This window comes from Panthera leo, chromosome B1 (assembly GCF_018350215.1).
Source record: "Panthera leo isolate Ple1 chromosome B1, P.leo_Ple1_pat1.1, whole genome shotgun sequence".
Lineage (NCBI taxonomy): Eukaryota > Metazoa > Chordata > Mammalia > Carnivora > Felidae > Panthera > Panthera leo.
This window is the reverse complement of record NC_056682.1, coordinates 128,097,277-128,123,461: the sequence shown is the minus strand read 5'-3', so window position 1 is coordinate 128,123,461 and position 26,185 is coordinate 128,097,277. Positions and strand designations below refer to the sequence as shown.

General features: G+C 33.0%; 1 protein-coding gene across 2 annotated transcripts in view; it reads left to right on the top strand.

Moving 5' to 3' along the window:
* Positions 1-26,185, top strand: part of GRID2 (glutamate ionotropic receptor delta type subunit 2) — a 1,444,174-nt gene that overhangs the window by 290,024 nt on the left and 1,127,965 nt on the right. For both annotated transcript variants that reach the window (XM_042935882.1, XM_042935881.1), the window contains exon 2: positions 975-1,130. In XM_042935882.1, coding sequence (XP_042791816.1) covers positions 975-1,130 — 156 coding nt within the window. The remainder of the gene's footprint in view (positions 1-974; positions 1,131-26,185) is intronic.

Below are 26,185 nucleotides of genomic sequence, written 5' to 3'. Positions count from 1 at the left end.
ACTTGCAAGCTCTTTCTCACTCTCAAAAAATAAACATAAATTAAAAATAATTTAAAATTAAAATTAAAACCTAGTGTTTAGTGAAAATTTACCATTCAGTTAGCACAATTTATTTACATTTTACATGGATAATCTCATTTAATGCAGTTAATAACCCTTACAGATAGGTATTGTCATTAGATTTTACAGATGATGATTATGGGGTTTAAAATTTGAATCCCTTGTTCAGGGTCGTATGCTTAACAAATGACAGTCAGAATTTGAAATCAGTTTACTTCTAGAACTGGTGTGTTTAGCCAATTCCCTGTTGACAGTCAATCAAGTTAGCCACAATTCTTATCATCATTATTATTGTATTTATGTGAAAAAGGCTATAATTATCCATTAGGATTTATGTTAGTTCTTAGGAACTATTTCTCAAATTGTCTCTGCTCAGAGATTTGTACTTGTCTAATGTTACTGAATTCATGTTGTAAAAGATACTAATATCTTTATTCAAAATAAAAAAAAAGAAAGAAAAAGAAAAATGAAAAATAAATTAAGATCACAATAGAAGTTTGATTCCCGTATGCTTGTGTGAATGGCTCTCAGAAAGTTTCCTGATTTTATCTCCTATTGTTCAGAAAAATATTCTTAAAGCTATGAATTCCTAAAGATACCATGATATGAGACATCTAATGTATCAGACACTTTGTCCTGCAAAAGCTTTTGGGACTTCTTATATTGTCTCACCAAAGCTTTGCCTGAAATAACACTTTGATGTGCTATTCATAATTTCCATTTGGAAGAAGTAACTACATATTCCTGCTTAGCTACCATACTGCTTCCAGTATAGTGTACGTCAGTAATAAATAAAATGCATGCTTTAAGTGAAGGTATACATTTTTTCAAATATATAAGTCCCTGTCATATTTACAGAGAGCATGACAGAATATTCATGTTGTTGTTTAATGACCACACTCACTTCTTTGTAGGAGCAATTTTTGATGAATCTGCCAAAAAGGATGATGAGGTGTTTCGCACAGCGGTTGGTGACCTCAACCAGAATGAAGAGATCTTACAGACTGAGAAAATCACATTTTCAGTGACATTTGTCGATGGCAACAACCCTTTTCAAGCAGTTCAAGAAGGTAAGGCCTATCAGCAGTCCAGTTTTTATTTTGTTTGTTTTTTGGTTCAATTCAGATGGCAACTAGATTTGTTTACAAATCAACATGGATGTCATTTTTGCATCTTTGCTGCATTGCTTTTCTTTGAGGGTGCTGTTTTGTAGATATCAAGACTGAATTCCACTTCTGAAAGGACAGAGTATGGAAAGTTATTGTTTAATTGAAGTATATGTGAAAATGCATATAAATATTTGCAGTAAAAGCTTTACAGCATTTTATGATTTCAGTGTAAAGTAAACATTACTTAAAAGTATGACTTTCTATCCAAAGTTTTAGTTTTGACTTTTTTTATATAATGGCCACCTTGAGTGTTGTTACAGCATGAAACGACATTTCAGGTGTATTCATGACAAATGCATTGGCGGAAAGAAAACTGGTAGGCACTAAATACAAATCAAAGACTTCGCTTTGGGATCCTAACATATACATTTTTTACTCTCTATAGTGTGCCAAATATTAAAGCATTTGTCTCCATTATTTCTGTATACTTGGGTGAATTAAAATTTTTCATAGGGACAAATCATACAAGTACAAATTATTTTTATTATACTGGGATGATCATTTGTATGAATGAAGGTTTTGATCAAAAGATATCTAAGAGTAATAGAATTTTATTTTTGATGCTGTTATTCTAATGAAATAGCCTCTTGATTGGCAAAGCATTAATTGTTCATGAAACTATTTGTTGCTGACCTAGTTTATATTTTATTGCAATAATATAATTAGACTAAAGATACCAATGCAAAATTTAATCAAATGAAGCATTTGTTTCATTAAGAAACTTAAAGAGGATTTGACAGAAGTAAAGATGGACAGAATATTAAAAGTGGTAGAGTTTGACAGGAAACTTTTTAAAGACAAATATTGAAAGGGTAAGGAAAATAAATATAAGTATTTTCAAAAAATTGTCATTTTCCTCTAACGTTCCATCTACATGACGTTCAGGGAACCTTTATTGGACTATGCTTTTGATCAGTAGCATTGACTACTATCGAAACTTATTTATGTTTACTTGTGTCAGTAAGAGATTAGGTAGAATGATTAGTGATCTAATGGATTTTCCTTCTTAATAATTTGATGGAGTGAAGAAATAATATTTTAATGAAATGAACAGAAGTGTTTTAAGTAACGTATTATTTTGCAAAGAATATGATGCTTATAATAATATGGAATTTTAATGTTTAGTAAGTAAATATCAATTTAAAAAGATTAATGAAAACATCTAGTCATTTATATTTTAAAATGAGAATTCTGGGAATTTGGTGCCAACAAAAATGGATGTGCTGATAAATTTTCTATTGAAACATGTAAAAACTAATATTACAATTCATAAAGCAATAGGTAAAATAATAAAACAGAATATGCGGAAAATCCAATAATGAAAAAGAGTATTATTCATTCAACTATTAGTTTTAGTGACTGGAATGAGGGTAGATAAAAAATGAGGACTTATTTATTTTTGTATCTATCTTCTGATTACATATTAATAATTGTAAATTAACTTTGAAGACAGGCTAATGTATCAATTCCTTTTAAAAAAAGCACTTTGAAAAGTGTGGAGATAAAGATACAAAGACAACAGAGTGGTAGAAGAGAATTACCAAGTGTGAATAAATATGTCCCTCACACCTTTTTTAGAGACTCCAATTTGAAAAGCAAAGACAATTTTTTTTAAATACCACAGTGAATCTGTTCACATATTACTTTGTGTAGCCGTTCTGCTGCCAGCTCAGTTCTGGAAGCAGAAACATCCCTCAAAAGAACTACTGTGACATGACGAATTTGTGATACTGAAAGCAAATTGAGAGAGGAAATAAGTTTTAAGTTTTGGAGACAGAGACCACTAGATATTTGTCAAGAAAGAAGAAAGAGGTTGACAGTTTGCCTGATGTTTTCTGATGGTAACAGGATGTTCTGGACCAGTTATTTTGATCGTCTGCTCTGTGTAATGAACTTGAAATAAGTTCTAGGAAGCTTTGGAGTTAATTCGCTTCCCCATTCAATATCAAGAAAGATCTTGGCTAATATTACAAATAAAAATAATTCTTTCTAGAGGTCTTTCCATAATTTATTAGTTTGAAAAAAGGAGGAAAATATTCAACTGAAAGAGAACAAGAAATTATCGAAGGGGTATTTTCTCAAATGTTTTGAGCAAGTGATTTAGGATAAAACCTCAATTGTGCCATTAAGGATGTCCAGTTTTTCTATGATCATATATTTGCTGTGATGCCATTAAAATATATAACATAAAGGGTCTTAAATTAGCTTATTTGTTTTTTTTAAATTCCAAGAAAGGATAACAGATTCAATGATATAAGTATTACTGACTGTTTACACATGAAGTTTTTAGAAGTTCATCAGGAAACAAATCTGAAATGCTCATTTTATTTTAGTGTGAGAATTTCCTCCAACCAACTGCATTTAAGAGATGATCTTTATTTTTACAAATTTAATTTTTTTCTTTATCTTTTTTCTATAAGCATTTAATGACAGAAAGATTTAAAGATAAACAGCCTGTTAACACATAAACAGAATTACAATATTGATACCATTATAATGCTTCTTTGTAGCTCTGGTTAGAGTAAATTTTTTGCATAGTAATTATTATTTTTAATAATAAATATTTAATAGTTGTTTTTACAATGAGTTTCCAAATGACAATATCTTGGTTGTAACACAGGATCAATATTTCTTTCTCTGGAGATCAATGATTATATTGATTATCTTTATTATTATCCTGTAACAATCTCAGCACTTGTAGATAAATGAACAGTAGAAAAAAAATTCCTGTTTTTAGAAAAATAATCTGGAATCAAACAACCTATTTTAATAATTCTTTTTCCTTTTTTTGAATATATTTATTGATAATATTTTGAAGATACATTTGAATATATTTGTTGATAAGCTATTATTCATCTTTTGTCTGTTGAGTCATGGGATGTTTACTAGGGGCAAAGAATTTTTCACACCTTAACTCAGGATTATTTTTATCATTTTTTGGGTGTGGAATAGGTAGGCTTATTGGTAGCTGGGGTAAAGCTTATTCTCTAAAGAAGATACACAAAAGAAAAAAAAATTGTATGGTGTATTTTTGAAAACCTCAAAAATTATAGAGGTAGAAAATGATATACACCTAGTTGAATGTTTTTCCTAAATATATGAAGTAATTGAGAGTAGTGTGTTCAAGTAATTCTCCTACATACTGCAGGTGTGTAGCAAGAGACTAAACCAAGACCTTCTGACCACTAGCCTAATATTTTCCTTGCTATATCTGTTAACCACATGTACGTGAGAGAGAGCACACAATGCATTCTAAGACTTCACTAAGTATTTTGGAAAATATAAAGTTCTGGCAGATTTATATGTTTTGATACATACTATTAATGTTCATAGGTTTCAGATAGCATGGAATAGTAAAAATCTTCCAATCTAGTTGAACAATACCAGCTGATTATATAAATCACTCTTGTTCTTTCATCCTTGGTCTTCTCATCTATAAATAATGAAAAATCAAACATAAATGATGTATTTTTTAAGATTAGTTTATTCTCTATGGATGAAATGTTTCATGACTCTTTAGGACACATTTCCAGACTTAGAAATTTAGGATTCTAGAAATGATAATTATTTAGTTTCTCTTTAGAGATGCTGCACATTGCTGAAATTGCCCCCTAGTTTTTTTCTATGGCTTACTTCAAAATAAATTAAATATCTCAGCCAACTATTCACTGTGACCCAAGGAACTCATTGCTATCACCAGATTCCAGAAGGGGTCTTTTGCAGATTCAATTGACCTGGATCAGTGCAGCTGTTGCTAGATTACTTTCCTTACTACTCCTCTCTTATAGATTGTTTCCCTTCTGTCATCTATAAACTGGATAAAACATAGATACACAACGGTGTGGTGTGAAAGACACTGCTTTTCTCTACCAAAAGCAATAGCAATTATTTGTATTGTTGGCTTCTAGTTGAGACCAACACTACTTTGCTCCAAGAAAGATCGGGACTTATAAGAAAACAAGGCCAGGAGAAAGTAAAGGGAATGCATTTGTAAAAATGTTCACATAGGAAGTTGAAATGTAGACGTAAAAATTCATGCATAATTCTTGCATCCATTGGATGTATCAGCAAGAATATAAAGGACCATGTGTTGGTATTGAATGGCAAGATTCAATTAAAAACTTTTGAAATATTTGCTCTTATTAGAAAAACACCTAAAAATGAAATATATAGTGAAAAGAGTTTAAGGGCAGAATTATGCTTTAGAATCACAGATGATTCTATTTGAAAGAAAAGGAGGCACATATCAAATTCTTCCGTATGCTTTGTTGTAAACCATTATAAATAATATAGTTATAAAAGCTGTTTTTCATATAAAAATCAGTAGTTAAGATTGCTCGTCATCTAAGTCTCAGTCTGGTCCACCTTCGACTTACTCCTTTGTATACCCAACATGAATATTGATTGCTCCAAAAAAAAGTCTCTCATTAAAAAGTAGACATCTTATTTTAATACAGTAATGATTTCAGTTAAATTTGCTTCATACATCTTCCAAAATAAAATTATTTTAAGTGTAAAACAATGTGGTGCTTTTATTTATAGTTTATGAAATTAGACTTATTTCTTTACAGTTATATGTAAGAGACACATGCATCTGTATCGTGTGTAAAAGGGAAAACAGGAGAGCAGTAGAGGCAAAAACAGTGTAAGGAAATCTAACTAGGAAAATGTGCTTCTCCAGAAAATATCACCATTCACTGTGAATATTTCTGGTGCCATAGGCTAAATCTGGGTAGTCTTGTTCAAAGAGTACGTAAATGTAAAAGAATGATTTATGTGGGCGTTCTATTTGATGCTTTATTCCAAGGCTTAGTCTCATAATTTATATTCCTCTCAGCTTTAATAGGACATCTTTACTGTGATAAAAAAATCTGCTAATTCGGAAATGTTTAGATTGGATTCTGCAACTTTCCTAGTATAAGTCTGCAGTGTGTATGTCTTGTCAGCCTGTGTTTTCATGGACCAATTTTGACAGCTTCAATTCCAGCTTATTTTCTGAATTACGTGACAATAAACTGAACTTGAGAATTGATAGATCCACGGGGCCAAGAAATAAAACCTGAACATCATGTAGGTATAATTTTGCTCATTCATTTTTCCATTCCTCCTTTACTACCCACATCAAGGCAAGTGCTGTGCTTTCAATCCCAGTCTCTAGGTCCAGTGCTTAGTGTAACTGGTGCCCAGCCATTTGTGCAAAGAGTTGGAAGGAAGAGGTGATGGAACTCAGTGGCCATTTCCAGATATCCACATAGCAGAAGGGATATTGGATGTCCATTCAGTGGCTGTCTGGACCGTCTTCTTACCTCCTTGAGTCTGGGATATTTAGCAATCCGCTGCCAGGTCTAGGATCACTTTCCTTTCTACCTGCCACATTCTAAGGACCGGCCAAAAAGATCTGGAATCAGAATCTTCCTATCATGCGGTCTTTAGTACCCATCATCAATGTGGTATTAAAGTATAAAGAATTCTATATACATTAGGGATAATACCAGCATACATTCTTTTAAGCATCTCACACTAACCCTTTCCAATGAAGAATTGCCCATCAAGAAGAGTTAAATTAAGATATGTTTGGAATCTAATTTTGAGAGTACTCAGTCAAATCAATCTATCCAAGTACTTTATAATGCCTAGTACTCTTCCAAGATTGGGCCAGCCACAATAGAGATTACAAAGGAAATAGAGGACTTAGCGTTATGATCATAGGAAGTTTTAAAAATGTACTTGGGAAGGGCTGTGGACTTTTAGAGCATGAACAGTCATTATGCCTTCTGCTTGTAATGTGGGTTTTTAATTATTTAATAGTAAAAAGGAACAAGGTGTTATACCTTTTTGAAAATATTATTTTTCAGAAAAGAGAGGAAATACCTTTCTTAAGGAAATTCATTATTTTTAATTAATATTAAAGAAGATATAAATTATATGGATTAATCTTTGTTTTCTGTGATTTATTGCTCTTCTCCTATATTAGTAAGCCTTTCCCTTATCTCATTCAATATCATGCTCATAAAGTAACAGGTCTCTAATACTGTGGATAGACTGAAGTTCAGATGTTTATAGACCTCTATATCATAATTTTGTAGCCTTTTTGCTTTGAGGTCTTTTACCTTCATATCTACAAATGTGTACTCTTGTGTAAGTTGCCTCATAAAATGTAATATTTTAGCAGTCTGTGCTGCTCTGGACTTGTTTCATTTAGAAGAATCTTCAACTTTTTATAAAAGCTGTGTTTAGCACAAGTATAGATTTATTCTTTGATCATTGGCTCACTGTTCTTTCTTCCTACCAAATATTTTTCACATAATAACAGACCTCTTCCTTCTCTTTCAGTCTCTGTAGATAATAGTGCATGATTGTAGCAGCATAATTCAGTTTTTCCTTGGTCTTTTATGATACTGATTTGGTAAAAGATTCACCTCTATGTCTTAAAGTAACTCTGAATATATGGTTTATTAGAGTAAAAGCCACACTTGCCTACATCCTATAGTTGTTATGAGAGTCCATTGTGTAATCATAAAAATAGTTTAAGTTCACATTTAAGATGACTTTGCTGTATTCAGATTTTTAAAACTATTAACAGTATTATTGATATCAAAGTTTCAAATGATCTAGTCTATTTGCTTAATTCTAGAACAAAAAATAACCTTTTAATTATTTTAATATTTGACACCTATTTTTGCATGTCCTTGGCCAGTGTTGCGTGAGGTTTATGGGAATTGTACTATGTGTAGTTTTTTAGTACTCCTGCAGTATTTTGTTGAAATTCCTTGTAATTTTCAAAAGAATTATCATTGAAACACCCTTTTTAAAAGGAACATACACAAAGCCAATGTACACTAAGGAATTGAATATTCCAGGAAAAGAAAATAATGAAGTAGCAAGTACTTTTGGGGTTCCTATAAGCATTCAGCCTTGAGCTATTAAAAAGGCTGTGCTCTCCCTTGGCTGCACTGTATAGTCTTATATGGTTATATTGACCTTTTTATTTATTCTTTAATCATGTATTAGGTCCTAAACTATATGTGCTTCTCTTCCTTTTGCATGGCCACTATAGTACTCTTTTTAAACTCCTCATTTAACCCCCTTTGAATCCTTTATTCTCAATATTGTACTGGATACACTCAGTATATCTGCATTTCACTGCGTATATGTCTTAAATTTATTGCCATTTATTCTGCTTGGGAAACAAAATTAAGTGCATGGGTCATGGAATCAAATAAACCTGCCTTGATATGAATTCTGCTCAATTTCTCACCATCTTTGGGATCTTAAGCACACGTAATGTCTCTGAGCCTCAGTTTCTTCATTTGTGGAAGAGGGCTAAATACATACTCCATGGGATTATGATGATTATTTGATTATCATAAGATGATTTTATGGGGTTGTAATTATGGTATGTGGGTTTCTCCAGTAATCTACATGCATATTAAAAATATTGGAGTACATGATGATTTAGTGTCATTGCATGTGTCCATCAGCAAATTTCTATTGCTCTGTGACCTTACCTTCAATACACATCCTCTACCGAATGTATTAGTGGTTCCCATGGATACCACTGATCATAGTAGGCTTATTATCTGCCTAGTCAGCATCTTTTTTTTTTTTTATTTTTTCCAACTGAGTTTTTACTTATCAAGATCCTGAATTCCGGGGTTGTAAAAATATAGAAATTGAATGCTTCTGCTTTTTTTTCTTTCTTCCTGGGCTAGTTCTGCTAGTCAGCAAAGGAAGCTGAGAATTATATTTGTAGTGTAATTTATTTGGCAAATAGTAGTGATGTTGCAACATGTGTACTTAGGGTTGGGAGGATTTAAAATACCTTGTTACCATTTCTGGGAAGTAAAGAAAGCCTGTGGAGACCAAATTAAAGCTTTCGGATGATTTGTGTGGGCTTAATACAATCAGTGAAGTAAATAAGGCACTGAGTCATAACTAAATAGGATTCAGTGGTAGAAAGGCATAATGTTGTAGAAGAGCAATATATGTGAAAGTCGGATATAGAAATGAATTCAAGGAAAGCGTTATGCTTTGAGAGATGCATCATCTCTGGTATTTTGAGTTTATTTTTGAAATTATTGTTTAAAAGGTTATCTTTCTACATTCTACACATTTTCATTTCAGCTATACATGGGCAAATATTAACTGTAAAAAGCTGATTATTGGTTTCTTTGAATTCTTAGTACTATTCTTCTTCAATAACACATGGTATGTTATTTTCTCAGGAATTCATGCATCATTTCAAGACATATTTGCTTTTTGGTCTTTGGTAGACTAATACAATATGATGGTAAGATTGGCTAAGCTCATTTTGTAAGATATATTTTCAAACATAGAAAAGACTTAAAACATAGAAAACATTAAAATGGTTTATAATGTCTATTATAAATGAGAAATATGTTCCAAAGTGGAAAATAAATATTTTCTTATAATATGTTATTTTTTGGGGGAAAAAGTTATGCAAATCGAAGTTAGAAACAATACTGTTACAGAGACTATTTTTAATAGAATGACTTTAAATATTCAATAATAATTTTTGTACTTTACTTTTGAATTAGCACTTACAAAAGTTAAACAATAGTTTGAGATAGTCCTGAATGCTTATTCATATTATTATAACTGAGCAAATGTAGAGGTCTTAGGTGATAGAAAGTAACTAGGGGATTAAAAACAAAAAGACACATTCTTACTGGTCAAAGAATAAGAAACTGTCATATCAGCTTCATTTTACCTGCTTCCAAATCTTGTTTTCATTCTGTTACATCGATTTGTCAATAACTTTTATTGTATGGAGTTAGCGATTTAATCTTTTTATTCTGTTTTGAATTTCATATATACATATGAAATAATATATATAAATGACATATATAGTATGTATCATAAATTTACCAGTCACTCTTTTGATCATTCTTTCAGTGTTGATTCATGTTTTTCAAAGGGTAATTTTTTATTTTTTTTAATTTTAAAGTTTTATATACTATATTTGTTAAAATAGGACAGGGAAGGTTTGATGTCAGGCCACCATCATTCTTTATACAAAGTTCAGGCCAGGACTCCATGAGAGCAAAGAATGAATCACCAGTTTATACTTCCTTTCTTTGGAAATTGGTTAAAGTTTAATATGAGAAGGGTTGACCAACTGGCAGGAAATTATGAATCACCAAGAACAATTTGTTGTTCTTTCAAAAATCAAAATCATAATTGTTCACTCATGTGTAAGATACTTAATGCACTGACTGTGTACTAGATTAGAAGTTTATACAAGCAAATGAGACACATTTAACTGAACCATCCAAAGAATTAAAATCTAATAGGAAAGATATAAAAAAAGAAGTAAGCAAGCAAATAGTTCCTATCCCCCCCCCCCAGTGGAAAATAGTGCTATCTATAAGATGTAGGGTTTGTGTTTCTGTGTGTGTGTGTGTATATGTGTGTGTGCATGCGTGCACGTGAGTGATTTAAAATCAGGAGTTTATTTTTGATAAATAATGGAAGATACAAAAAGTTACATTTATGTCAAGATTTGAGGTTGCAAAGTAGCCAATAATGCCAAGAGTAAATAGCATTCCACCCTACTGCATATGGGAAAACCATTTGGAGGCATGGGCTTGCTGTGTTTGGGGGGTATTATTTTTGAATTCTCAAGTTTTTAATCTGTTGCTTCACAAATGTTTATTTTCATCCTCAAAGTCATTATTTGCTGGATAACAGTACTACTCATGAGGTGGTTTTTTTTTTGTTTATTTGTTTTTGTTTGTTTTTGTTTTTGTTTTTTAAAATCCAAATCTGCTTTAGTTTTTCCCTTTGGAGTATGTTCCCAAAGAAAGACTAGTGTATCCTGAAGTTTCACTGACATCTGAGTATGGAGATGTCATTCCTGGATCTTTCTTGGATTTGAAATTCACATTTCTGTAACTCTAATTTTGAATATAGTTATAGAAACATTTGGGTCTTTAATGTAAGTATTATTCTAAGGAAAATGAAATGAAATACAATGAAACAAATCAAAGAAAGAATTTTACTTAATTTTTTTAGCCTTTCGATACAGAGTAATGTAGAGAGATATATTAATATCTAAAACTTGGAAAGAATCATTTTGTGGCTTTTATGTTTGCTGTACATTCTGACAAAAGAGCCTGCTTTGAAAAGTCCACTAATGAGAGGTAACATTTCCTTATAACTTACTATATCCCATGAACTGTTAAAGTGCTGCTTCTTTTTTTTTTTCCCCTAATCTTTGTACTGCCTTGTAAACCATAAAGTAGTTACTATTCTTATTAGCATTTGCAGATGAAGAAACTGAAGTGTCGCTAGATTAGGCAATGTATCGTACCTGAAGCCTTTAGAATAGTGCCTAGAACACTGGTTTCCATGTAAATCTTCTGTTTGGGAGTTTCAGGCATGTTGTCAGTGGGAGGGAGAATGAGGAGAAGGTATTCAGTTTGTCTCCTGTTTGAGATCATCTTGGTTTGGCTCTGTACCTTAAACAAAAAATCATGCTTTTTCTAAAGGCATTCTGCTCTGCATCACTCTCATTCAGAACCCCACAAACTCCTCTCCTCTCTATCCTTTGGACGAGGACTCGTTACCACTTCACTGCTACTAGTTCTGAACTCTTATATTAGCCCTTATTTTCCTGCTACATCCCAACCACACCTGTGTCATTCACCCTTTCGAAAAGTAAACCCTTCTCAAATTACCCTATTTCAAGTGTGCTCTTTTTTCCTACTGGGATTTTAAGTGTAATCATTATTAACCACTGCACTGTACTGCCTGTGTAGAAAAGTTAATCTTAGTTCATTCTTAATGATTTAATGACCCTTGCAGTCTAATCAAGAAGTGCTATGATTTGTTGGATTGTGTTACTCAGACTTAGTACTATACATCATATTACAGAACTTAAAACTCTTCACACGACCTTTAACTACTGTCTTTTACAAGTTGAAATCTTCATGTCCATAGGTATTTTAACAGTTCAACAAAGGCCAACTTGATGTTAGGGATGTTCAGTAGCAGTGTCCCTTCAGAAAAGCACTAATCAGACCAGAAACAGGGCTGATCTCTGGATAGCCACCCCAGAGCATGGTTGATGACCACTCTTTAAGGAAACATGATTATTTACTTAAAATATTATGGCAAATGGAACCAACTTTATGGAAGTTACATATTTTAAAATGTCTCTGTTTGAAAATCCACTACTTTGTTTAAAGAAGTTGGTGAATGCTTACAAATTCTTGAATATCTTACTCCATTTGCTATGGAGAAATTTTCCCCTATACCTTTTATTTATTCTGTTCTTTGTAGGACTGCTTTACTGTGAAAACTACACTCCTTATTAAGTACCTGGGGGGCGGGGGGGAGGAAGCATATTTTATTGTTGGACAAATTGCACAGCCAAGATTTTTTGTTATCTAATAACTTTAAAGAGCAATAAAAGGAACATAACCAGTTACAGAAGTGTTTTTGCATTTTATCTCTTTATTTCCTAGACCCATGGTTTAATATATAGGATTGGATAGCAAATGGTCAAATAGCAGTCAACAGAATAGGAGGAAAAGTAGAAGAGGCCCATAAAAGCAGGAGCTGCATTATGAGATCTTTTATTTAAATTATTTTTAAAGTTTATTTATTTTTGAGAGAGAGAAAGAGCAAGCAAGAGCGGGGGGGGGGGGGCAGAAAGAGAGGGAGACACAGAATCTGAAGCAGGCTCCAGGCTCTGAGCTTTCAGCACAGAGCCCAAGTGGGGCTTAAACTCATGAACTATGGGATCATGACCTGAGCCAAAGTTGGATGCTTAACCCACTGAGCCACCCAGGCACCCCCATAAGATCTTTTGTTTCATTTATCTAATGTTATTCAGCATCCCAGTTCATGATAGTGAAGTAGAACTGGTGAATATAGAGGTAACTTCAGAGCATTCTGCATTTTAAAGGAGCTTTAACCTACCAAAGAGATTAAATATATGTGCAAAGGTAACATAATCACTAGGTAATAGTTCCATAGAAAATAGCAAGTTCAGTAGAAAGTGAGATGATTTATCAACAGGGACAGTGAGTTGAGGGAGAAGGTAAAGAAGAAATAAAGGGAAAAAAATAGCAAGTCATGCTTTCTGCTCCAAAGAGAAAAGATCTAATCAAAGAAGCAGGCATGTTCAAAAATACATCTTGGTGACTATAAAAAAATGTGATCTGGGGTGGGGATATACTGAGAAAGAAAACATCAGGCCTACAAGGACAGAAATGTTTACTTATCTCTGTCAAGGTCATTATCCTGTTCCCAGCTTCAAGGTCACCTTTTTCCAAAACCAGTGGTAGAATGGTAAACTCAGTATGGAGAAAATCATGACTCAGCAAGTAAAATTAAACACTAAAAAGGACATTAATAAGGACATCAGACTTCATATAGCAACATCTTAGAATTTCTTTTAAAATCCAGCAAAAGTACTGAAAATGATTTGAGCTCAAAGATGCTGCTTCAAAGGCACAAAACATCTACTATGTTTTAAGAGCAAGTGGTATTTAAAAAAAAAATAATTATTTCACATCTAAAAAGAGTAATTGCCTTTTATTTTAAAGAAAGAGTTAAGCATCCAATTTTTTATAATATAGAAAAGTGTTATGCATATGCATTAACTAGTGTCCTCAATGGATTTTTACTACACATTTAACATTGTGTACAATAACTCTGTCATGGCACTGTGCTCTTACATGAAAACATTGATTGTTTCCTAGCTGAGTTGGACAGAAGTAGGTAAAGAATAATGGCATTGTGTATTGAGGTTCTTTTATATTCATAGTCTGTGATTATGATCTTTTTTTTCCTCTTTAAGTGAGATAGTTAATATTTTAAGTTAAAAGCATTTTTATTGGTCTGATTATTCACAAGTAGTCATTGAAATTTGTTTATCTGAATAAAAAACTGCTATGCAATCTGTGCAAATCGGCATCCATTGTTGGTTAATTATTGATTCATTTATTCTTTCATCTAAGTAGATATTGCGAGCTTATAATCTGCAAAGTACTAAGTACTGATAGAGATACCAAGATATATCAGTGTGGTTTCTAGCTTCAAGAATCATATGTTTAGCAAGTGACAGACATAAATAACGTTAACATGGACATAAACATCATGATATAAAGTACAAGAAGTTATAAAATCCTCAATTGTCAGTAAAGGTGAAGTTGTTATAGGATTTTGAGGAGGGCTGATGGTTCTCTACATCTGTTTTTCTTCCTTCACCCACTGCTGGATATACTTGTTTGTCCCCTGCATGCTCAGTGTGACTCTAATATGTGGTAGCAAATATAAAAGTCCATTTGAAGTAATTTAGCATCATCTCAGCTTTGTTGCAACCTTGCCATGTTGCTAATCTGTTTATTCACTCAATTAATTCCGCAAATATTTACTGAATGTTTAGTATGAGCCAGGAATTACTCTAACAACTCATAGTATAGCGGAAAATACACAAAATCCTGCTTTCTAGGAATGTATGTTTTAGTTGAGGGAACAAGTAATACACACAACTTCAGGATCAAGAGTTGGTATGAAAAAATTTTAAAAATGAAGCAGCATAATTAGCATAGACCTGCTGAAGGTGGAGTGTCACTTTAAATAGAATGGTCAGTAAAGGAGCTTTCTGAAATGACTTTTGAGCAGACACTAGAAAGGTGAAAGGGAAACGTGATGTCGATATCTGAGGGAAGCCTAGTGTGCACCAAGTTCTGGTAATAGTATCAGCAACTGGAATTCTGCCCTTTCAGGATCACATGGATACCTGATTTCCCTTTGTGTACATACCTTATCTTTGTGAGTATCTGTAAGTTGTGTGGCGAGTACTTGCAGTTACGTCTTCAGGCCCTGCCTTGTTTTTACAAATTTGTTTTGAAAATGAAGTCCTCTATTTGAATTTTAGCCCTAGCACTCGTATTCAGGCAGACACCTATTTCAAAACAGTACAGATGCAGCTTGTGTTATTTTATGCTTGTTTGTGGAAACCTTGTCATCAAGCTTGAGAAAAGAGCCAGTGAACCTGCTAGTTACTTAAACTTTTTCTCTTCACTGTCAACAATTTATGTGGATTAATGCTATTATCTGTTATAATATGAATAAACTTCTCAGCCACTGTTTAAGTTGTTTAAAATAGATTCTTCTCTTCTGCAGTAGCACAGTTTTAGCTAGGTCGATGGCCGCTCCAAATAGGACTACATTTCCCAGCTTTCCTTACAGTTACATTGAAGGCCAATGGAATGGGTGTGGAAGCATGGGCAATTTACAAGTCATTTCCAATATAAAGACAAGCTACATGCTCTGGACTAACACTCCCTCCCGTTTTTAGTGAGCTGTGACCCAGCTTTGACCATGCCTATGAGAAAAACACACTGGAGAGTTTCAGAGCAACAAGATAGGAGGAACCTGGCTCCCATGTAGAGTAGACCTGCCCTGGGAGGACTGCTACATGTGAGAGAAACTCACCTCTATCATATAAAAGCCTACCCTGTTTGAGTTGTCATTGTTCCGGTAGGTTAAACCTTAGCATAACAATTACATATGCCTCTCTAAATATCTTGCAAAACGAAACAGATATCCCACCGCTCCTGCTACTCTAGTGAGGATATCCTATCTTGAGGACACAGACTCTCCACTTTTGTTTTTTCCCACCAAAGTGGTGGTTGTTTTCCTTTTTTGCTGTGCTGCTGCTGCTGCCACTGTTGCTCCTTCTTCCCTTCCTTCTGCAACAGCTGTTTGGAGATATAATTTACAGGCCATAAAATCCATCTTTATTTTATTTTATTTTATTTTATTTTATTTTATTTTATTTTATTTTATTTTATTTTATTTTATTATTTATTTTTAGATTTTATTTATGTATTTTGAGAGAGACAGAGACAGTGCAAGTGAGGGTGGGTAGAGAGAGAGGGAGAGAGAATCCCAAGCAGGCTCTACATTGTCAGCACGGAGCCTGATGCAGGACTCGAACCCACTGTGAGATCATGACCTGAGCTGAAACAAAGGGTCGGATGCTTAACTGACTGAGCCACCCAGGTACCCCCAAATCCATCTATTTTAAATGTACAATGCAATTATTAGTAGTAAATTTACAGAGTTATGCAATCATCGTAAAGTTCTAGTTTTAGAATATTTCCATCACCAACAAAATTCCTCATATCAATTTGCAATCAGTCAAACCCTATTTCTACAGCAGTCCCAGGCAACCACAGATATGTTTCTATAGACTGATCTTTTCTGGGCATTTCATTATGAATAAAATTAGACAATGTGTAGTCTTTTATGTCTGTCATCTTTCACTTAGAGTGAGTTTATTATGTTTATCCAAGTTGTAGTATGTACCAAGAATATATTTTTTCTAATGATGAAGAGCATTCCATCATAGAGGTATGTCACATTTTGTTTTTCCATTTGAAATTTAGGGACTTTGGATTTTTTCCACTTTTTTTACTAGTATAGAAAATTCTACCATGAATATTTATGTAAAAGTAACTGTGTGGATATATATATTTCATTTTGTGTGTTGCCATAACAATTTACCACAGACTAGGTGACTTAAACAACAATTAATTCTCTTAAAACAATTCATTCTCTCAGAGTTCTGGGCACCACAGAAGGTACCAGTGGGGTTGACTTTAATGAGAACTTTACTCTCAGGTTGCAGACAGCTGCCTTCTCATTGTATACTCACATGATTTCTTCTTTGTGTATGTATGGAAAGAGAGAGTAAGATTGCAGGTATCTCTTCTTATAAGGACCATCCTTTCAGATTAGGACTCCACCCTTATGGCCTCATGTAACCTTAATTGCTTCCATGGAGGTCCTGTCTCAAAATGCAGCCACATGGAGAGGTTTAGAGTTTCAGTATTCAAATTTTGGAGGGACAGGAACATTCAGTTCAACATGAATTTCTTAGATAGATACCTAGGAAAGGAATTTTTTAGTTGTGAGGTAAAGTAATGTTTAACTTCTTTTTTTTAAGTTTATTTATTTATTTTGAGAGAGTGAGAAAGAGAGAGAGCAGGGAAGGCGTTGGGGGGGGGGCAGTGGGGGTAGGGGAGGGAGTGGGGGAGAATGTCAAGCAGACTCCATGCTGTCTGTATGGAGCCCAAGACAGTAGTGTTTAACTTCTTTAGTAACTGAACAACTGTTTTCAAAAATGACTATTCAGTTTTACATTCCAGTAGCAATGTATGAGGGTTTCAGTTTCTTCACATAATTGTCAATTTTGTGAAACAAATGAAGTGGTATGTAATTAAGGTTTTAATTTATATTTTTCTAATCATTAATTATATTGAATAGCTTTTCCTGTGCTTATTGGCCATCAGTATATATTCTTGATGAAGTATTTTTCCAAATCTTATGTGCATTTCCAATTATATTTTCAACTTATTATTAAATTTTAAATAGTCTTTATGTATTCTTCATAATTTTTTGTATCAGCTGTATGATTTACAAATATTTTCCCCTAATCTATCTTTCCCCTTTTCTTAATGATTTTGTTTGAAGTACAAATTTTAATTTTTTAAAGTCCAGTTTATCAATTTTTTTTCTTCTGAGTAATTTGCTTTTGGCATTATATCTAAGATCTCTCTGAATAATCCAAGGTCAATGCATTTTTTCTTTCTTATTTTTAAAATTTTATATATTGTGCTTTTGTATTTAGATTTAGAAGTAATTTGTGTTAGTATTTGAGTGAGATATGAGGCAATATTTTGGCATGTGAATACACAATTTGCCTAGCAGTATTTCTTGGAAAGATTATTCTTTCCCCCATTGAATAGCCTTGGCACCATTGTTAAAAACCAATTGACCATAAAAATAAGTTTATTTCTAAACCTTCAGTCTTGTTCAGTTGATCTATATGCCTGTCCTTATGCTAGTAACACATTGTACCTTTATAGTTAGTTCTGAAATTGAGAAATGTAAATTCTCTAAACTTTTCCTCTTTTTTCATACTTATAGTTGACTATTGAGTCCATCCCATTTCCATATAACTATTGACATCAACTTTTAATTTCTTCCAAAATAGCCTCCTAGGAAATTGGAAAGGATTATGTTGAATCTATAGATCAATTTATTTTAAGCTTAATTATTTATTTTGAGAGAGAGAGAGAGCACAAGTGAAGGAGGTGCAGAAAGGGAGAGGAAGAGAGAATCCTAAGCAGGCTCTGCAATGTCAGTGCACAGCCCAATGCCGGGCTCAATCCCACAAACTGTGAGATCGTGATCTGAGCCAAAACCAAGTCAGAACCTTACCAACTAAGTACCCTGGGGGCCCCAAATCTATAGATCAGTTTGAAGAAGATTGCCATCTTAACAATATTGTCTTCTACTTCATGAACCTAGAATGTACCACCATTTGGTTAGATTTGCTTTAATATTATTTTCCTATTATTTTCTGGTCTTAACTCTACAAGTCTTACATGTTTAACTTATTCCTTAGGATTTTACTCATTTTGATAATACTGTGAGTGGAATCATTTCTTGAATTTTATTTTCAGATTGTTCTTACTAATACAAAAAAATTTTATGTATATATTGATCTGGTCATCTATGACTTTAAGAACTCACTTGCTTATTCTAGAAGTTTTTCATGTATCCCCTAGGTTTGTTTCCTTTCTTTCTTTCTTTCTTTCTTTCTTTCTTTCTTTCTTTCTTTCTTTCTTTCTTTTTCCAAACAAGATCATATTATGCAAATAAAGAGTTTTAACCCTTACTTTCTAATCCGGATGTCTTTTCATGTTTCTGGTTTTTGTTTTTTCGTTTTTTTTGTTTTTTTTTTTTTTTTCGTCTCGTGATTGCACTGGCTAGAACCTCTAGTATATTGAACAGAACTTTGGAGAAAACTATTCATTCGTGTTTCCAATCTCAGATGGAAAACATGTAGTCATTCAAATTAGAGTATGCTGTGAACTGCATGTTTTGCATAGAGGCCCTTTATCTTGTTGAGGAAATTTATGGGATATACAGGAGTTTATCAGAGCCCACTATGACTTTCTCATTCCCCACATCTTCTTGTTAAAATTCTGGCTGGTCTTCTGGTCTACCGCTTGATCAAACTTGTATTGCAACCTCAGATTTGCTAAGATGCTGACCTTCCTTGATTGTTTGATACCAAAGTTGTTATCATTTTCTATAATACCCCTGAGTATGATTTTTTTTTTCCCATATACCACCCCTACCCAAATAGCCCCCTCTGGAATGAAGCTGTTAGTTTTCATTCCTTCCCTGCCTGCTAAACTATCTTTCTAATGGAACCAAAAAGTGGGGTTGGAGAAGAGAGAAAAATGCCATGGACTCACTTTTCTTATATAATATTTTGTAGAGGTTTATTTTTCTCTCTTTCCTTTTTGAATAAATGATTTTTAATTTGTTGTATGCCCTTGGTCAATTTTAAGAACTCTGAAATATTCTTTTTTCTTATCAGTTCTGTTCAGTTTTATCATTGCTTTTTGGGGAAGATATTAGCTGAGGTCAAAACTTTATCATTTGTATAGTTCTACATCCTTTGCCTCACGTTTTCTTTTACAGAAGCCACAGAGAACTTTTGACCATAATATTATATCTTTATAGCAGAGGTATCATTTTAGCTAAACCATGAATGGTAAGTAGTATATGAAATTCACTTACCAGGGTAATTCAGATGGAGAGAAGAATATAAGGAAAGTGGACTATGTATAAGGAATAGTCAATAATTTAGTTTTTCTGGAACTTTACCTGTTTTAAGGACCAGATAAAATTAGCATGGCAGATTGAAATGAGCTAATAATCGATTTTGAGTATAAAACTAAGGTTTCTGAATTAATATCTTAGGGGGTAGCAAGGAATGGAAAGGTTTGCTTGGTGGAATGACGTTTCTCACACACACACACACACACACACACACACACGCAGAGTTTGGGATGAAGAAAACAACTTTCCACAATATGAATGATAGATTAGAGGTCAAGAAACTGAAATCAGGGAAACCAGTTGGGAATCTATTAAAACAGTTTAGGTAGGGGCTAATAAGATCTCAGAATAGGATACCTGTAATGCACGGGGGGAAACATGAGCTGCTCTGAAGCTATGTTTCAGAAAGACTTGATACCTTATTAAAATTCTGGGCCCAATACAAGGGGAAATCAAAGAAGTTTCTAGCTTTTGGCCTTTAGAACTAGACAGATATACAGTTTAAAAATAAGGAGCACAGGAGCAAAGACATATAAGGAGTAAATAAGTGTGTATGGTACCTAACATTTATTGAATTATTAACTGTGATCAGGCATAGTTATATGAGTTTTACATAAGTTATTTAGTTACTACTCACACAGGCCTTTGTATACGTTAGGAAACTAAGGAGGTGAGGTTAGTCAACTTAACCAAAATTAATGGCTAATGAGTGTCAAAGTTGGAATTTTAACCCCTGTCTGAATATAGGTGTCAAGATGCCACCGGAAAGTAGAAGCGAACTCTGTAGAGGAAATGGAGCAGGGGTTTAAGACCACATCTCCTGGAAATGAGAGTTAAACGTGTTATTGGATGAAATTGCCAAAGATGAATGTAGCAGAGGAGAGAAACCCACTGATATATCATAGCAAATACTTCTATTTTGTGAGAAGGGGAAAAAAAGAAATAGGGACTTGGAATGGAAAGAGAAACCAATGGAGATCATTACCTCTGAGGAGGAAATCCTTCTTTTGGAGGCAGTTATCTTAAATGTCATTGAATGTTGTTTAAATGAGGAGTATAAAAGGCCCATGTGTTCTAGAGATAAAGGAAAACCCTGATAAATTAGGAGAGAAGTAGTTTCCTCCTAGTATTAGTGGTGCTAATCTATTCTAAGCAGTAAGGAGTCAGTGGATAGGAAGGAGGACTGAATCCCATGAGTAGAATATTTTATTTAAGCTCTGATGATACAGTTATATGTATAAGAATGATTAGAGTTTAGTAGAACACATCATGGGAGTATTTTGAATTGAGTAGAAAAATGTCCAGAGTGGGGAAACAGAGAGGTAGGTTGAAAGGGAGAGAGGAAGAAAGAAAGAGAGAGAAATTTATGTTAGCAGTTTTATGTAGAAAAGTGTTAAAGAGGAAGTTTTGGTAAATATTGAACCGTTGAGTTACTGAAACAATCATATTTGTTGATAGAGGAAAATTGAGAAATTAATGGGAAGTGGTTATAATCATCTCAGTAATGCTTTAAGGCAACTGGCTATTAAGGATATGCAAGGAAGAGTGGACAAGGTTTGGAAACGTTGCTGGGTGGGTCAGTTAGGGATGATTGAAAATATTTTTGAGTCACAGTAAGAATAAACCTGAGATTTAGAGCAAGAATCTGTAAAAAAATTACATAAGACTACTTTGATGACATTCTCTGGAAATATTAGGAATTTGTCAACATAATTGGAGATCAGAATTTTCAGGTTAAATATTATTTTCTCTATTTTTATGGTTAGCTGTCATTTTCAGAACTTCTAACAATTATGAGAAGTCTTGTGAGTGAATGAGCCATTAGAAAGGGAAACTAATTTTTTTTGGAATGGATGCTATTTCTACATTTTCTTTGTTTCTTTTAAGTCCACATGTGAATATTTAAGATTCAGTGTTTTATAAAAGAGAATGGGAAGAATGGGAAGAAAACTAAAGGGTTTAAAATTTTTGAACTAATTCTGGTATTTCCCTTGTGATTTTTTTCCAGAATTTATTTGTTCACAGTAAACACCAGAGTCTGTAAAAGGATTTCCTAAGGACATTTAAGAGGACATTTATCCCATAGTAATTTATAGAGTATATTATTTAGCTCTTAGTTCTGGGACAATCATCTTCATCATCTAAAGTGGTGAAGTAAAAGTACATCAAGTTTGGAGTCTAAAGCAAAAGTTTTGTTCTGGATCTGATTCTTAAGCAGTTTCTCTAGGCAAATAGTCCTGAATTGTAAAATGGGGTTTAAAAAAAATGCCTAAGTGACTTCACAGTTTTATTGTGAGATTCCAGTAGGTGATTGATTGGAAAGTCTATATGATCTATGGAGTGATGGCATTTATTTTTTAAATCCCATATTCATCAGCATGCGAGCCCATGCTAGCCTGGAACTGAAGCTTTTGTTTCTTCCAAAAAGGTATTATTAGTTTGAATAAATGAAGTTTAGCACCATTGAGAAGCTTTCGAAGATGAAAACTCTGTGTATGAGTTAATATTTAAATAAACTTTAAAGTGATCAGCGAGAACATAATAAAATTCTGAAGATTTCAGGCTGATTTTTGCAAAAGAAAATTAGTTATTTTATAGACACTTTATTGAGCATGCATTAATTGCTATCTCCTTATGATTAGAATGTGCTTTAATATCATCTGAATTATAAATAAATCATCTGTGTATATGCACGGATATATATATATATATATAAAGAAATAGACTTTGGACTTTTTACCTTCTCTGGCCTTGGTAATAAAAGAAATGCCTTCAAGTCACATGAAACATAACTATATTATTTACTTAGTTATTAACTTAAGAAAACTATATACATGGAACTAAGTTCTGGAAATATAAAGATCTCCATCTGTGATCGTCCCTTCCTTGAGGAGATTTTATTCCAGTGGAATAAGATGTGTGCGTTTTAGTAGTCAGAAATGGTGTGGCATGTGTTCATACCAGAATAGCTTGAAGAAGAACTTGATTCTGCTCATGTAGGCAAGATTTTTTTTTCTTTTCTATGATTATCCTGGAGTAATTACCATAGTAAACGCTGTAGCACCACTAACACCCACATAGTCGCATTCCTTCTGTTTATGTGAAGGCAGCACCATTGAGTTGGAACTCAATTTTTTCCATGAATGCATTATTCAAAAATACTTTATCTATGAACATAGCTGAAATTGTGTACCATAAACTTGAAGGGTATAATTTTTGCCAATTGTTTCAAAACAAGCTGTGTAAAGGATAAGGGAGAATAAATATTTAATAATGTTTTGATCAGAGTTATATAACCTAATTTTTACACATACATTTATTCTCATTTTTATTAACTTTCATTTGTTTACGCCTAAAGCCCCCATAAAATTCCACTATATCTGGGATTTCAACATCATTTTTTAAAGATAGAGCCATGTGATATGGCTTAAATTTGTGGCTACCATTTGGAAAATAAGTTACTTCTGAGATATATATATATATATATATATATATATATATATATATACACACACACACATATATATGGAGATATATATATATATACACATATATATGGATATATATACACATGTGTATATATATGTACATACACGATATATATACACACAGACATACACACATATATATTATGTATACATATAAATATATATATCAAAGTGTCAGACTTAATACATTTAATTAATATTAATATCATGGCTCACGTATTAAAATATCAGACTCTACAAAGATAATATTATGGCTCATACATAAAAATTTCTCAAATTTTATAAGCTTCAGTTCTCAAGACTGGTCAGAAACAGTAAGATTAGGGCTGCCTAGGTGGCTCATTTGGTTAAGTATTCAAATTTTCCTCAGGTCATAATCTCAGGGTTCCTGAGTTCCAGCCCCATTGTAGGCTCTGGGCTGACAGCTCAGAACCTGGAGCCTGCTTCTGCTTCAGATTCTATGTCTCCCTCTCTCTCTGCCCCTCTCCCCCGCTCACTCTGTCTCTCTCTTTCCCTCTCAAAAATAAACACACAGTTAAAAAAAAAACCAAACACTAAGATCAAATCTTAGTTAAGCCACATTTTTTTTTAACTCTGAACTTATAGATGCTAATTCTCTATAAGCCTTAGTCTCCCCATCTATAAAATGTATATAGTAATAATAGGCATGGTCATTTAAAGTTTAGTCGTTAAGAGTAAGTTTTTTTATAAAAATTAGAAAAAAAAAGTAAATGGCACATAGTAGATATTCAGTAACAAGTGGCTGTGTAAGATTATTATCCATCATCATATTTCTGATTTGAACTACTGAAAATAAGTGAACCTATGCACAAATGACCATAAAGTAATAATAGTCACTTTTTTTCTCTTGTAGTTACCAGAGTTATGTTTCAGAGATTTAAAGTTTCTCCTAAAGAGAGGCTTACTATCTATAAAGCAGCAGATTAATATTCACCTGACTATATGAGCTTTTTGAAGGTATATTAACACCTAGGTTGCTTTTAAATTGACTTTAATGTTTAGAGATTGAGTGAATCTATGGTCCCTTTTTTCAGCACATATATGTACACACTTGGAACACATAATTGGTAAAGCTACTTCTTAGACTTTACTATGTGACACATCATTGAGTGTGGCATTCTGAAATTTAGAATATATTTCAGAAAGTTTTTCTTCTCAACCTAAAATTCAAGATGATAACACTACCTTCAACAAATCAGCAGAATCATAATAATAACTATCATTAGGTAATAAAGGTTAGGTAGATTTGCATTCTTCATACATATCAATTCATTTAATCCTGACAGTCTTATGAAATAGTACTACAATCATCCCAATCTAACACCATAAACTTAAGGCACAGAGGTGGAGTAGAGTGGTGAAATCCAAACATTGCTGAGTATAAGACAGGATTTGAATTCAGGCAGTCGGGCTCTAAAGCCTCATTCATGAACTGCCCATTTTGACTCTTTGCCTGGAGATTACTGTACCCCTTGAAAATATACTGTAACCTTGACATTAGATTGCATCCACCTCCAGTACCTCTGATAATTTTTTTTTAATCCCAAGCTTTGAGTGGAAAACCACAGACAAGAGTCTGAAAAATACGTAAGATATATAAATGAAAAAAACACTGAATAATAAAAAAAAAATCCCCCCTAGCTTTCTTGCCTATTTTTAATTTATAACATTAGCAACTATTAATCCTTGCTGTTTTGGTCAAAAAAAGAAAGAAGAATAGTATGCAATCCTGTTATGATTGGGTTTAACATACTGTTTCTTTGGATTGGAAAATTTATGACAACCAAGAATTTCTTGACTGGAAAGCTCATACTGGATTTCTTTCCAAAATATTTTAAGGATTTATTTTTGAGCTCTAAATCAGCTATCAGAAGGTGAGGAGGTTTTAAAATTGGAACCAAGGAAATTGTGTTTCAGTTCATACTGAGAGACAGTAACACACAATGTTTAGGAAATAGACTTTATGGCAATAATGCCTATTTTCTTTTCCAATGTAATTTATACTTATTGGATACAATTTTGTAAAATACAAAATAATAAAGAATAAATGAATCATTGATAACCTTAATACCTAAAATTATTAGCTATATAGTTGATATTTATATAGTAATATATAGAATTTCCAACATATAGACATAGGCAAAATAATGTCAAGAGCTTATCCAATAGTAAAAATAATTGGGAACATGGGGGTTTTGGATTTATTATCTTTGTCTTTAATATAATTTATTTAATTGAAAGTTTATATAATTAAAATTTAAAAAAATGGCTGTTTAACAACCACTTAACAAATTCCTGAAAATACAATATTAGGCTCCTACAGGTAGTAGGAATAGGATGCTAGGTTCTTGGCTGTTGTCTGTGATTACTGGGCAATTCTCATTTATTTTCTCCAAATAGAACTCTCCTGTGAAGGATGGGAGGGTAAGGAAGATGCCCGTTGGGCAGGATTAAGGAGACTGGAAATTTCCTACTGGTCTATTTAGTAACTGTTACCAGATATTTTTGTTTTCATCTGTGTCCCTCACCCATGAATGCCTTGAGATTATGCTTCCAAGTGAGGATTCTCTAGGTTTCTCTGAGGGCAAATTTGATCTCTTATTGTTCCTCTCTTTACAGTCATTTAAATGGAGATTGCTTCTAGTCTGCTAAATCAGTTGTTACTACTCTAGTCTTCCCAAATCAACTGAAATATGGTATTCCCTTTTAAATTCTTTCCTTTTCACTCTTTCTTTGTTGCAATTTTCGTATTTTTATGTCATTAAT